This window comes from Pelophylax lessonae (assembly GCF_965119305.1).
Source record: "Pelophylax lessonae genome assembly, chromosome: 8".
In the NCBI taxonomy this organism is placed as follows: Eukaryota; Metazoa; Chordata; class Amphibia; order Anura; family Ranidae; genus Pelophylax; species Pelophylax lessonae.
The window spans coordinates 63,489,899-63,504,003 of NC_138775.1; the positions used below are offsets into that span (position 1 = coordinate 63,489,899).

At 45.0% G+C, this 14,105-nt stretch overlaps 1 protein-coding gene across 1 annotated transcript in view; it reads left to right on the forward strand.

The window, feature by feature from the left end:
• Positions 1-9,638: 9,638 nt before the first annotated feature.
• Positions 9,639-14,105, forward strand: part of TASOR (transcription activation suppressor) — a 123,550-nt gene continuing 119,083 nt past the window's right edge. Inside the window, exon 1 of the mRNA XM_082265035.1 lies at positions 9,639-10,085. Coding sequence (XP_082121161.1) covers positions 9,830-10,085 — 256 coding nt within the window. The 5' untranslated portion in view covers positions 9,639-9,829. The remainder of the gene's footprint in view (positions 10,086-14,105) is intronic.

Genomic DNA, 14,105 nt, shown 5'->3' on the forward strand with positions numbered 1-14,105 from the left:
ATCTCTTGTATCATGTCTTCAGTCTCTGACCATCTCCTGTATCATGTCCTCGGTCTCTGACCATCTCCTGTATCATGTCCTCAGTCTCTGACCATCTCCTGTATCATGTCTGTAGTCTCTGACCATCTCCTGTATCATGTCTTCAGGCTCTGACCATCTCCTGTATCAGGTCTTCAGTCTCTGACCATCTCCTGTATCATGTCTGTAGTCTCTGAATATCTCCTTTAGCAATTCTCCAATCTCTTACTCAAACTTAAACACATTGCTAATAATATTAGCTATCTATTTATGCTGAAGGTAGGACTGTGCAGGGGAGGCAGAGAGTGCAAAAGGGGGAACTGTGATTAGAGAGACAGAGGGCAGACTGCAAGGGGCACTGTGATGGGGGGCTGTGAAATTTGTGCAAAAAATATTCTTGAACACATTACAATTTTTTGTGGGTGTTTTTACATTTTAAAGTTGGGGGTGGGGGGTGCCAGATATAGGATCCGCCCCGGGTGCCAAATGCTCTAGGTACGCCACTGGTACTGACAGAATGGTAATCTGCCCTGTTTACATAGGTAGACTGGCATTCTGTCAGTGTACCAAACGATCAGCAGGTGCCGGACGACACGGGGTCTGCGGGACCCACTGTGTAAAATCACAGGGAGAGTGAGCCACCTGCAGCGTGCACTAGTGCCCGATACCCGGAAGAGCAGGATCACGTGTGTATATATATATATATATATATATATATATATATATATATATATATATATATATAATCCTGTGCAGCGCCGCTGCCCTGTAGCAGTAATATTGCTATGGGGCGGTCGGGAAGTTTAACAAACTGACATATGATTTAACTCTGTGGCATTTACCAAAACCTGAAATCTACATTTTTTTTTCTCTGTGAAATCTACATTTTGGGTGTGTCTTTTCCCTATTGGTGACTCACCATGCCTAGCTGTACACTCGGATTCTGTGTGGAGCGGGATAAATAGGTAGAACAAAAGGACATCCCTACATCAAAACTGCACCCCTTCTTTGCTGCCCTTCTTGACACCAGGCCATCCTCCAAAGTTCTTCTCCTCACTGTGCATGTGGATGCACTCACCTCTGCCTGCTGCCATTACTGAGCAAGCTCTGCACTGGTGGTTCCTTGATCCTGCAGCTGAATCAACTGTAGGAGATGGTCCTGGCGCTTGCTGGTTTTTCCTGGGCACCTTAAAGCCTTCTTCACAAATGCAGTGGAAATTATTTTTATCATTTTACTGTATGATTTTATGATGACGGAAGGCCCAAGAGGCACTAAGCGCCCTTGTAGAATGCATCCTCACAGGGAAAGGAGGATCCTGACACTTAATGGAATAGGCCTGCACCACCGTCTGCCTGATCCATCTAGAAATGGTCAGAGCAGATGCGGCCAGCCCCTTACAGGGTCCATCCATAAAGACAAAAAGAGAAACTGATTTTCAGAACGACTCAGTCGCCGCCAATTGCACCCTGATTGCCCGAACCACATCCAAAGAATGTAAGGCAATCTCTTTAGGATGCTTAGGCTTAGGACACTAAGAAAGCAACACAAAGTCTTAATTTAAATGGAAGCCAGAGATAAATTTAGGAAGGAATGACTGGCAGAGACAAAGCACCACTTTGTCTCTGTGAACCACCAGATAGGGTGAACGACAAGACAATGCAGCCAACTCGGACACCCTGCATGCAGGAGTAATAGACACCAAGAAGGCTACATTCTGTGACAGAGTAAGCAGAGAAACCTCACAAATATTTTCAAAAGGCGGTTTCTGAAGAACCGACAGCACCAAATTGAGGTCCCATCGAGGTAACAGAGATCTCACCGGGGGAGCCAGGAGGCAGACCCCCTGAACAAAGGTGTGAACCAAAGAATTCTTTGCCAACGGGCGCTGAAAGAAAATCGCCAGATCCTAAATCTGGCCTTTGATGGTACCCAAGGCAAAACGCTGATTTACACCTCTTTGGAGAAAATCCAAGACACCGAAAAGGAACGGAGGGAGAACTCCAGGGAGACCCCCCCAGAGACTCACACCAAGTAATGTACGCCCTCCAGACTTGATAGAAGTACATTTTCTAGCATTTAACAGCATAGGAATTACCGATTCAGACACCCTCTATCCTTCAGCACCTTGCTTTCAACAGCCAAGCCATTAAAGCCAGTGGCTGTAAAGCAGTATCGGTCCTTGAGCTAACAGATCTTCTCTGAGAGGAAGTCTCCAAGGGACATCGGCGACCAGCCATACTAGATCTGCATACTAGCACCTGCGAGGTCAGTCCGGAGCCACTAGAATGACTGGAATCTCTTCTGCCTCGATTCTTCGCCGAAGTCTTGGCAGAAGAGTTATCGGAGAAAATGCGTACATCAGGTGATACTGGCCCCAAGCAGCCACCAGAGCGTCTGTGGCATCGGCCAGAGGATCCCGAGACCTTGCTACGAACCTCTGCACCTTCCTGTTGAGGCAAGAGGCCAACAAGTCTACATTGGGAGTCCCCCACCAGAGACAGACTATGAAACACCCTGTGGTGGAGAGACCATTCTCCCTGATCCAACATCTGCCGACTGAGGTAGTCCGCCTGTCAATTTTCTACCCCTGGAAAATGCACAGCAGAGATGGCTGGAATGAACCATTCTTCCCACCTTAGAATCCGGCTACTTCCAGGGCCACTAGGACACTTTTGGTGCTCCTTTGTCGATTGACATATGCCACGGCCATGGCATTGTCTGACTGAATCCTTACCGGGCCTTACTCTGCCTTAGCAATGCTAACACTGGGGCCAAAACTTTTGTGAACACCCGAGGAGCGTTTGACGAGACCAAAGGGCAACGCCACAAATTGGTGCTCCTCACCCACGGCAAAGAGAAGGAAGCGCTGATGCCCGACATATATTGGGATATGATGAATGTGGGCAACCTTGATATCAATAGAGGCCAGGAAAACCCCCTGATGAAGGGATTCCACTACCATGTGAATGGACTCCATTCAAAATTTCTGAACACGCACAAAGTGGTTCAAGGCCTTGACTCGGTCCAGAATTGGACGGACCTTGCCTTCCTTCCTGGGAACAGTAAATAGGTTTGAATAAAACCCCTGAAAGCATTCCGATTCCGGAACCGGTAAAATTACTCCCTGAGAAAGCGGATCCTGTATCGCCCCAAGAAGACCTCGTAGCTGATCTGGGGCCCAACGCAGTTTGGAAGGGAAGAACCTTGCCGAAGGCAAGGAGCGGAACTCGATCTTGTAACCAGACCGAATCAACTCGTGGACCCATTTGTCTTAAATCAAGGAGGTCCACGGATCCGGAAAGAAGTGAAGATGTCCCCCCATCCCAGATACGGGTGAGGGCGCCCCTTCAGGCAGAAGTGGGCTTAACTGCAGACCCTAAGGATAGGATTGTGGAACATCTTCAATCCCATGGATTGCAAGATGAAAAACAACATGGGTTTACTTTAGGGAGATCATGTCAAACAAATCTTATAGATTTTTTTGACTGGGTGACTAAAATAATAGACGGTGGAGGTGCAGTAGACATTGCATATCTAGATTTTAGTAAGGCTTTTGACACTGTCCCACATAGAAGACTTATCAATAAACTGCAGTCATTGAGCATGGACTCCCATATTGTTGAGTGGATTAGGCAGTGGCTGAGTGACAGACAACAGAGGGTTGTAGTCAATGGAGAACATTCAGAACAAGGTCATGTTACCAGTGGGGTACCTCAGGGATCTGTACTGGGACCAATTTTGTTTAATATCTTCATAAGTGATATTGCAAAAGGCCTCGATGGTAAGGTTTGTCTTTTTGCTGATGACACAAAGATATGTAACAGGGTTGATGTTCCTGGAGGGAAACGCCAAATGGAAAAGGATTTAGGAAAACTAGAAGAATGGTCAGAACTTTGTCTGTTCCTCAGATGAGACTTATTCACACTATATGTGTTGCAATACATTGGCTGATTGCAGTAAATTGGAAATCCTCTTTGTTCCCCCAGGGCCAATTAAAGGCTAGACTCTCTTCAATTAACCAAATGGAAAAAATTTTCCATGTAATTTATAATTCAACAAAATTCTATGATAACAAATGGGAACCTTGGTTTGATCACTCTAACATTCTTTTCCCACCGATGGGTTCCTAATCACAAATATATCTTTACGACGTGATTGTGAAAGATGTAGTTGGTAATTTGTAGTCATTTTGTACTTAACGATATGTTCTCTATATACTCTTGTATGTTTACTGCTTTATGCAGTATTATGGAAATTGTCATAGGTCCGCTACTCGGCACCACTCATACGAAGTCTTATTTTTTCTTGATCCTGTTGTTTAATTATATCTGACATAAGAACTTATACATACTTTCTGTAACAATGACTATTGTTTATTGTTGTTTACCTCACTGTTAATATACGCTTTTGTACCACAATTTTTTCACCCTAATAAAAACATTTGTATACAAAAAAGAATGGTCAGAACTCTGGCAACTGAAATTTAATGTGGATAAGTGCAAGATAATGCACCTGGGGCGTAAAAACCCAAGGGCAGAATATAGAATATTTGACACAGTCCTGACCTCAGTATCTGAGGAAAGGGATTTAGGAGTAATTATTTCAGAAGACTTAAAGGTGGGAAGACAATGTAATAGAGCAGCACGAAATGCCAGCAGAATGCTTGGATGTATAGGGAGAGGTATAAGCAGTAGAAAGAGAGAAGTGCTTATGCCGCTGTACAGAACACTGGTGAGACCTCACTTGGAGTATTGTGCGCAGTACTGGAGGCCATATCTCCAGAAGGATATAGCTACTCTAGAGAGAGTTCAGAAAAGAGCTACTAAACTAGTACATGGATTGCAGGAAAAAACTTACCAGGAAAGGTTAAAGGACCTTAACATGTATAGCTTGGAAGAAAGAAGAGACAGAGGGGATATGATAGAAACTTTTAAATACATAAAGGGAATCAACTCGGTAAAGGAGGAGAGCATATTTAAAAGAAGAAAAACTACCACAAGAGGACACAGTTTTAAATTAGAGGGGCAAAGGTTTAAAAGTAATATGAGGAAGTATTACTTTACTGAGAGAGTAGTGGATGCATGGAATAGCCTTCCTGCAGAAGTGGTAGCTGCAAATACAGTGAAGGAGTTTAAGCATGCATGGGATAGGCATAAGGCTATCCTTCATATAAGATAGGGCCAGGGACTATTCATAGGATTCAGATATATTGGGCAGACTAGATGGGCCAAATGGTTCTTATCTGCCGACACATTCTATGTTTCTATGTTTCTAACCCACTCTCGACTTACCAGGCCAGGGCCTCTTGGTGGATTTTGAACTCTGGTCCTTAGATCCTGAGGGACGAAAGGACTACTTATGGGCCGAGAAGAAAGGGCCACGTTTGCAATTAAACTGTTTGCTCCTGGTAGTCTGTGGAAGCAGAGTACTCTTACCTCCAGTAAGACCCTTCATAATCTCTTCCATGGAAGCTTCGAACAAGCGGTCTTCTATAAAAGGGAGATCAGTCAATACTTTCTTGGAAGCCTGGTCCGCAGACCAGTATTTAAGCAATATCATACGGCGAAGAGTCACCGCTGTCACAGACACCCTACAGGCTAAGGGGGCCGCATCCAGAGAGACATCACAGATATACTGCAACCCCTGGACCAACTGGTCTGCCTGCTCTGCCAGGTCAGGAGGGGACTGCCCCCCTTCCAAATCCTGGTTCAGGAGCTTAGCCCATTCTGTTGTCTGGGAAACCAAGGTTATGGCAAAAACCACCTAAAGAATGGAACCGGCCATGGTAAAAAGGTATCGGAACAGAGCTTCAGCTCTCTTGTCAAAAGGGTCCTTAAAGGACGGAGAGTACTTCCCCAGGAGAAGGGTGGCTTTATTCAACCTGGAAACTGCGAGTCCACCACAGGTGGTACTGTCAATTTTTTTTAACAGGGACTCCTCAAAAGGATACCTTCTAGCGACAGTGTGTTTAGGGGAACCCCACTGACTGGCGACAATGTTGTCGAAATAGGCGGGAAAGGGAAACACCTTTGCCGCTTTGGAGGCTCTGTGCTCTGTCCAAATTGCACTGGCACAGCCGATGCAGCAGTAGCTGCATCCTCCAATTTCAAAGTTTCCCACACTGATACAATCAGCGCATCCACTAGCGCTTTTTCATGCGCGGCTGTAGTGGAAGAGGAATCATCCTCACCATCAGAGCACTCAGGGTGCGTGGATGCAGACCCAGTAGGGTGACTCATGTCTGCGGCGGCCAACTCAACCTCAGAATCTGAGGAGACAGATGATGCAGGTGAAGGCGGAGGTCACTCTTTGTTCGTCCTATTTTGGAGGGCCATATCTACTTTGGACACCAGTGACTGCAGGACCGCCGTCATAGCAGACAAGGTGGACTGGGATGCCGCGGGCCTTGCAGCCTCTGAGAGGGGGGTCAGGTGGTGACACTTGCTGTAGGGAATCCATGGTTAACCTGGGGACTGCAAGCAAAAAGTGTAAAAACTGCTGTTAAACATTAAAAAAAAAAAAAACAAGGAGAAACCAAGGAAAAAAATGGGACTTTGAGTGAGGACAGCTGGACTGTATGATAAATAAATGAATAAATTTATTAAAAAGAGTCACATATACAACCGATGAGGACACATACAGAGAATTGGCATACAAAAGATTGTAAAATTCACATTAATTAAAAGTAAATACAATTTCACATGGATCGCACTAGGATCTCTAAAAGGTATAACAGATTTATTATGATATCATGCTCCCTGTAGGCTTACAGTCTTTACTTATATCAGACTTGAAATTACATATGAGTTATTTTAGGCTCGACGCGTTTCTTGGACCTCCATCCATTCATCAGGAGCTTAGGTATAGGTTGTATATCTGAAACTGGTAATCTAGATTATAACAAAATATAAATGAGACAGGGTTTCGTTGTAATATATTGAAAAAAGAGAAAAAAAGAAAGAAAAAATTGGTAGAGAAAACTCTACCTTGAGTAGTATGATTTGTTTGAAAAAATACTATCCAATCCCGGAGAAGGAGGGCGGGGCCGATCCGGAGAACGCCTGGCCCGAGGCTGAGGCATAGACACTAACCAGCATGGGGAGCAGCCGGAATGAAGAAAGTTGAGAACCAAGATTCCAAAAAACCGCACTCCAAGATTTGGCAGCAATCCAAAAGATGGCACAGGAGGCACGCTGGGATCAAATAGATAAAAAAATATATATGTATAAGTATATCCATGTATTGGGTAAATAATGGGGAAGATTAATCAATTAAGAAGTCAACTGAGATAGATAAATTAACCCAGGAAAAGGTGCCAGGAATGCAACCAAGGAAATGCCATCTTAGTATAAAATACCAAAGAAGTGAGTGAGCTAGTGCGAATGATATGAGAATAATTTAGGCCGGGTGGGTACTAGGTATCAAGTGATTGTGAAGAAAAGGGAGGTAACAGGATTAAGTGAAAGAAATACATAAAAGTGTCCCCAAAGAACATCACATGCTTGTAACAAACGAAGATGTGGTACTAACAGCAATGCATGCAAGACTGAAGGTAAAAACTGAATAGAAAGAATAAATATATTACCAGAGTTGTAGAGCGGTAAGGTGTAAAGTCTATAAAGCAATAACAGTGAGGATCAAGATAAAACAATTCCAAAGCTGTGTGCCCCGATATGCCAGGATGAGTCCACGCCAGCGCCATGCTGACGCCAGGTATATGTAGACGGAAATTGTGCCTCCCACATCCGGTCGGTTAGATCAGATATGGGTGTAAACAAACCGCCCCTGACGTAGATGGAAAGCGGTTGCCAGGATGATATGACGCCGTCCGGCGCCACGCACCTGGCTTATCCGGCATGGCGCCGATGGAGGGCGTAACGCTCCGCCCTCTGCCCAGATGCAATAGCAGAGGCAGGCAAGAGGAAGAGGCGGCAGGCCATCCATCGCAGCCCCGGAACCAGGGATCCGCATACAGCCCCTTCCAGGACCCCAGGTACACCAGGACCATACCCCACAAAAAAATGCATTTTGCGCAGCCGGCGGTGTACCCCCCCCCAGCACTCGTTCGGGGGGGGGCAGGACTAGGCATGGGTGAATGAGGGGTGGTCCACAGAGGGACCTTCATAGTGAGGGGGAGCGACATGAGGGAGGGAAGGGCACTCAGGGGTCCGACCAACTCAGGGAGGGGCCCACGTCACCCCGAAAAACCCCCAGAAGGGAGCGGGGACACTTCTCACCACACCTTGGGACCGGGCGGGCACCGCTCCAGGCAGATCACTGCACCATCCTGGAATGGGGTTGCTGCGGGCAAGAGCCAAGCTGCAACTTAGGTCGTGACCAGGGCTATGTGTCCTCACGAGGCGTTTAACTCGCCGGCCAGCCCCATTCAGTGGGGCTATGTCGTGGCCAACCTAGCATGGAGCTAAAGTCGGGACGCGCTCGCTGGCCACACTGGGAAGACCGTAAGGATCAAGGATATCCAGTCTGTCGCCCAGTATGGCAGTTGATTGTAGTTCTCCCAGGAACAGAATGGATTGTAGTTCTCACAGGAACAGAAAATAATCAAAGAAGAAAAAATTCATTTTAAAAAGGAAAAAATGCTAGGACCAGAGATCCCAGCAAGGAACTAGGTCCTTACTCCTGACTAGGCAGAACAAAACTGAAGACCTATAGCAGGAAGTGGCAGTATAGCCCCTGGGACTGCCCTATAGGCGTAGTCAAACTCTTTTCAGCCTAGTGTCCTACTCCTGTAGGGGGCAGCATAAACCCAAGGGTCAAGAAGATCTTAAGCTGTGTCCGTCAATGAACGAAAGAGTAAAACATTTTTATTCGAAGACAATGGAACCAATAAAATACATACTTGTGCATTTTAAAATAACATGAGTCGGAAAATGCCAAATGGTGCAAGGTACAAATGCTCCAATGACCTTCCGTTAAGCAGTAAGCTGATGCGTTTTAGGGGTACATCTTCTTCCTCAGATCTGTGCGCAAGAGGGTGTTCCCCCCCCCAAAATGCATCAGCCTGTTAGTACACGGGAGGTCGTTGGAGCATTTGTACCTTTCCCAATATGGCATCTTCCCACTCACATTATTTTACACTGCACTTTTATTGGTTCCATACCATTGTCTTTGAATAAAACAATTTTTCCCCAACTACATTGCACCATATTTTGTGGTAATGCCCTTTATAGCATCATGAACCCAGACCAGCAGTCCACCACACGGTGCAACCAGTAAAACTCTCCCCCAGTCACTGCAGACATAGACTGCACACACGTTCTCTGCCAATCCTGGCAGCTCTCCAACCTCCCCCCTCATTTGTGCTCATATTATCACCTCATACTGCGTCAGAACACAGTGACAACCAAATATTATAGAGAAATGAGGCACAGGACTGCATGGAGTGAAACATTTAGCGGGACACATCCATATATTTTATTTATTTTATTAATGAACAGTCTTCTGCACTCTCCTCACACTGTCAGCTGGTGACAAGATGGCGGACGTGACTCTAACACGAGCTCTCCAGCGACCAGGGGCGCGCCATGCTTCGAGCGCCCATTGGCTCTCCCGCCCGTGGGACCCGCCCGCGCCTGACGTCACGGAGGCGAGAAATAGGACGGAGAGGGGGTGCGCGCGAGGAGAGAGCTGTGAGATGGCGCCGTGAGAGGAGACCGGGGAGGGTGTCACAGTGACGGCGGCGGTTGTACGGCTCATGTTAGGAAGAGTATTGGCGGGCTCGGGCCAGCCGTGACTACGGCAGCAGCAGCACAGAGCACACAACGTGACTGAAGAATAAAGAAGACGGCAATGGAGGAAGAGAAGGCAGGCGCTGCGAGGGACGGCGGTGGAAGTCCGGGGACATCAGCCGCTGAACTGACGAGAACGCAAGGCAACGCTGCACAAAATGGCGAACAAGCCGAGGAGGCGGACACCAGAAAAGCGGGCTTCGTGCGCCGCCATAGCAGCAGCAGCGAGCCCGGGAAGATGGAAGGGGGGAAGGCGGTCACTGTCATAGAAGAGCCCCCCAGGAAACGCTTTCAGATTCCGAGGAAGACCAAGAAAGGTGGTGGCTCCTCTTCCGTTCTATAGGGCGAGGTCTTCCCGTGCATGCCGCCCGCCACACTCGCGGTGTAATGGTTGTGTAGACCGCTAGGGGGCGCCCGCCCGAGAGTTTGGTGTCATGTTACATCGCTCTTGGTGCGCGTGTTTTTTTTTTTTTTTACTGGGTGGCGACGACACTACCGTTGCGCTGATTTCGATTCCAAGCGAGCTGGTGTGGGCGGAGCTGCTGGAGAAACACGTGGTTGGCGCGGGCCCCGCCCCCGCGCTGTGAGCAGTTCTTGTCACGTGTGTTTTTTTTAACTTTCTCACCAGGCAACTTGCTAGGTGAGGCTGCACCATTTACCACGTGTGCAGGGGCAGTGATAGGATTGGATAGTGTATTGGAATAGCTTTATCCAAGCCTTGTATTCTGATCATTCTTAGTGCGCAGAAAAGTATTTCTGTAAAGGCCCATGCTTTGAAATTTAAATGACCGTTAACCTACACCTTATGTAGTAAGATGATTACATCACGTTAAAAACCCTTTCAATGCACTTCGGTGTTGGTTTAATATCATATCACCCTTTTTTTTTTTTTTTTTGCTGTCCTCTCAAATAATACTTTGTAAACGCCATAGAGGAGATTGCGGTGTATTTACATTGAGATCAGAGGAAGCATTAGTGGAGTAATACAGACTGCCAAACATTTTCGGTCAATTTGTAAATGCCATAGGGGAGTTTGCAGTGTATTTACAATGAGATCAGAGGAAGCATTAGTGGAGTAGTACAGACTGCCAAACATTTTCGGTCAATGGTACAACCCTGGCTGCTGCAATGTACACCGCGTCTTGACAGGTGCTCTTGTAGGGCTCCAAGAATGCTGGTGAAATGCCTGCTTTTGAAGCTGGTGTAAACTTAGCCCAATGGAAGTAATGCAAGAAAACACCCTGCTTCCAGGTACCAATCTTCACCCATGTTCATTGGCTAGGCTGAGATCATGTCACTCTTGCACATGTGTGGGAGTACATGCATCTCTGCATTGCTGAATGTGAAATCAGCATACAGTCAGGTAAGGAATTTATGTAAACCCTCACCTTCTAAAACTCGTTCAGATTAAAATAGAAATGAAAGGCAAAACATGGGGGGGAAAAAAATGCCTTTACTTTTTTTAAAAAAATTAGTGATTACCTTTCCTCTATTCTCATCTGCACAAGTTGAGAGAGGAGAAACAGGAGTACATTTATCTTTCCAGTGCATATGTGGGGAGGGGGTGTCAGGACAAATTTAATCATTGGGGGGGAGCACACAGTTCCCAGCCTAGGTAGAGAACTGGCCATGCTGTGCTCTCAGGCCTAGTGTGTCCAGTTTTTAATAGAAAAGCAAAGGGACTATCAGGAACACCAAGGATATAAAACAAAGAGAACAGGATACTTTTTGCATAAAAGTACAGTAGGCGGCACATATCAGGAATATAAAATACTAGGTATACATACGCTAACACAAGAGACCTAATATGTATTTTATGTTCTAGTTTAATTTTGACATTGGAGCGTAGCTTGCAGTCTCTATATAGATCAGTGACGGTGCTGTCTTCAACACTTGTCTGACCTTGAACTCACTGCACCTAAGTACTCAGCCCTGTACAGTACTTCCATAAACCAGTTGCTATGATTTGGTTGTCTTGATTAGGCTGGGTGCACAGGGATGATTTTTTTCCATAGCAGTCATTACCTGAATGACACCCCCCCCCCCCCAAATCCTCTATTGCTAGTGTTTGCTCATGAGCAATAATAGAGAATATAGACGAGTCTACAGTAGAACAAGTTGCGTAAAAGCTGTTACAAGTTTAGCAGTTGCCTATGGTTAATCACCCAACTGACAACCTACAATAGTAATTTTGTAGCACTCTAGTTGTAGGTCATTCAATTAGGCTATATATACACTTTAATACTCTTGTTTAGCCCCCCTAGGCTGAATAAGGGATACATTGATTCCTCTAAACAGTGTGAACAGAAGCTATTGTATTCAGATAGCCATAGTACAGTGGCACTGCCAGATGACCATCTGGCTGCCATTATTGTTCAGCCAACCATTTTTGTTTTTTTTACTGGGTGCCTTTGATATATTTTAAGTTGACGTGTTGAACCAGGTGGTGCCACCAGAGCCTTCTATGGTTTGAATTTTAGTAATTCAGCAGAATTCGCTTTAATCTGAGCTGCGTGAGCAGCATTAGATATACAAGTGAGCTATTCATAGTTCAACTCATAAGTGTTGGTTACGTGAGCACTGTTGGTGTCTCCATAATAGAGCTTAATGGATGGAGCAATTCACCACTTTATTATACTGCTGTTGGCCTTTTGGGAACTTGTCATTAAGGGCATATGCTTACATCCCTACAGGATTAAGATTTTAATTACCAATCTCACAATATTATGTAATTGGTGAGATTTATAAAATTAGCAGTAAATAAAAGAAACCTGAACCTAATGGAGAAATATGATATGGCTTCCAATGTTCTTTTGGGACACCCAAGGCGTCATGGGAATGTATATTCAGCTGCCTTTGCTACAGATTTTAGAGAGCACGTTGTACATTTCATTTTAGATTTTATCCCAAAAAAACAATGCTATCAATCTATTGCAGAGAATAAAGATTTTTTTTTTTTTAATTACAAATGGGAAATTTTAAAGCCCATTCTAGACTTAGAGTTGACTGTTTTAGTGTTGTAGAGCCATCAGTGAATCAGTTAAAGTTAACATTACAGTCATCTGTTTTTTCACACAATGGCATTTTCACCTCGTGTGTTTTTAAACAGTTTATCATGCTGCAGATGTCTCTGGTTCTGGAGAACTGATGCGCCTTATCAAGAAAATTACTGTTCTAGAACAGTGTATACAAATCTATCAGAATTGTTCTTCTCCCTGGGAAAAGAACTTGAAATCTAACGGAAGGCCTGAGAGACTGACGTCTGGAGTAACATTTTTAATGTAGGCTTGAGGGACTGATGGCACTGACTGGTTAACAAAAGGTTTTTGGGCACATTCTTAATTGTGATTCATGACAAGTTTTATAACGGAAGTATTGCCTGCTTTCTTTTAAAAGCTTGTTTCAAAAGCTTATATAATCAGCAGATTGAACCAATGTTTAGATTGCAAAAACACCCAACTCTTATTTTTAAGTAAGCACTAAATATGGCAAGGACCGTAGTATTTAGTTACAGGTTTTTCAGTCTTAGAAAAGTTAAATCAGCAGCTACGAATACTGTAAATACTGACTTTTTAAAAGCACACCTGTCCAAGGATCCAGCACCATCCTCACCTGAGGAGGTTCTTCACCGGCCTTTGGCGCCGGCATGTTTATGAAGGGAAGCAGGCTGTGACTCCTTGCAGCTTCACAGGCGGATTCCTACTGCAAACTCAATTTGTGTTATGCTTTGTAAATGGTCCCGCAGCCTCCTGGGACCTGTGATGTGTCACAGAAAGGGGGGGGGGGGGATTGGAGAACTTCCACTCTTGATTTCCTAGGCAGTGGAAACTGGTACCTACTCCTTCCATAAAAACCTTCCAAAAGTGGGAGAGAGTTAAAGGAGGTATTATTAAAGCGGAACGTCATCCGAAAGGGGAAGTTCTACTTTAATCCAAGGCTTTATCAGTAGGTCATTAAGCAAATTACAAATTGCAACTCTGTACAAAACTGTTAAATTTTCTACTGTAATTTTTTAATTAAAATTTGAAACTTTTAGCTTATTTGGTTATCTCGGTATGCGTAATGCAAAGTTGTCTTTAAGCTGTAGTGTTCAGGTCCTTAATTCAAGATGACACATTGACAGTATGGCTCAGACATACTTGATATATGAAACTTAGCAGCTATGACTCCAAGAAGTGGACAGTTGCTAAAAGTAGGCTATGAAGTGATAAACATATATATATAGTGCCAACACTGTATACATCACTGTCTTCTGAAGGAGCTCAAAATCCCTTTCCGCACTCATTCACTTACAGGGTTCAAAATCTTTTTTGGGTTCTGGAAGAAACCAACATTGA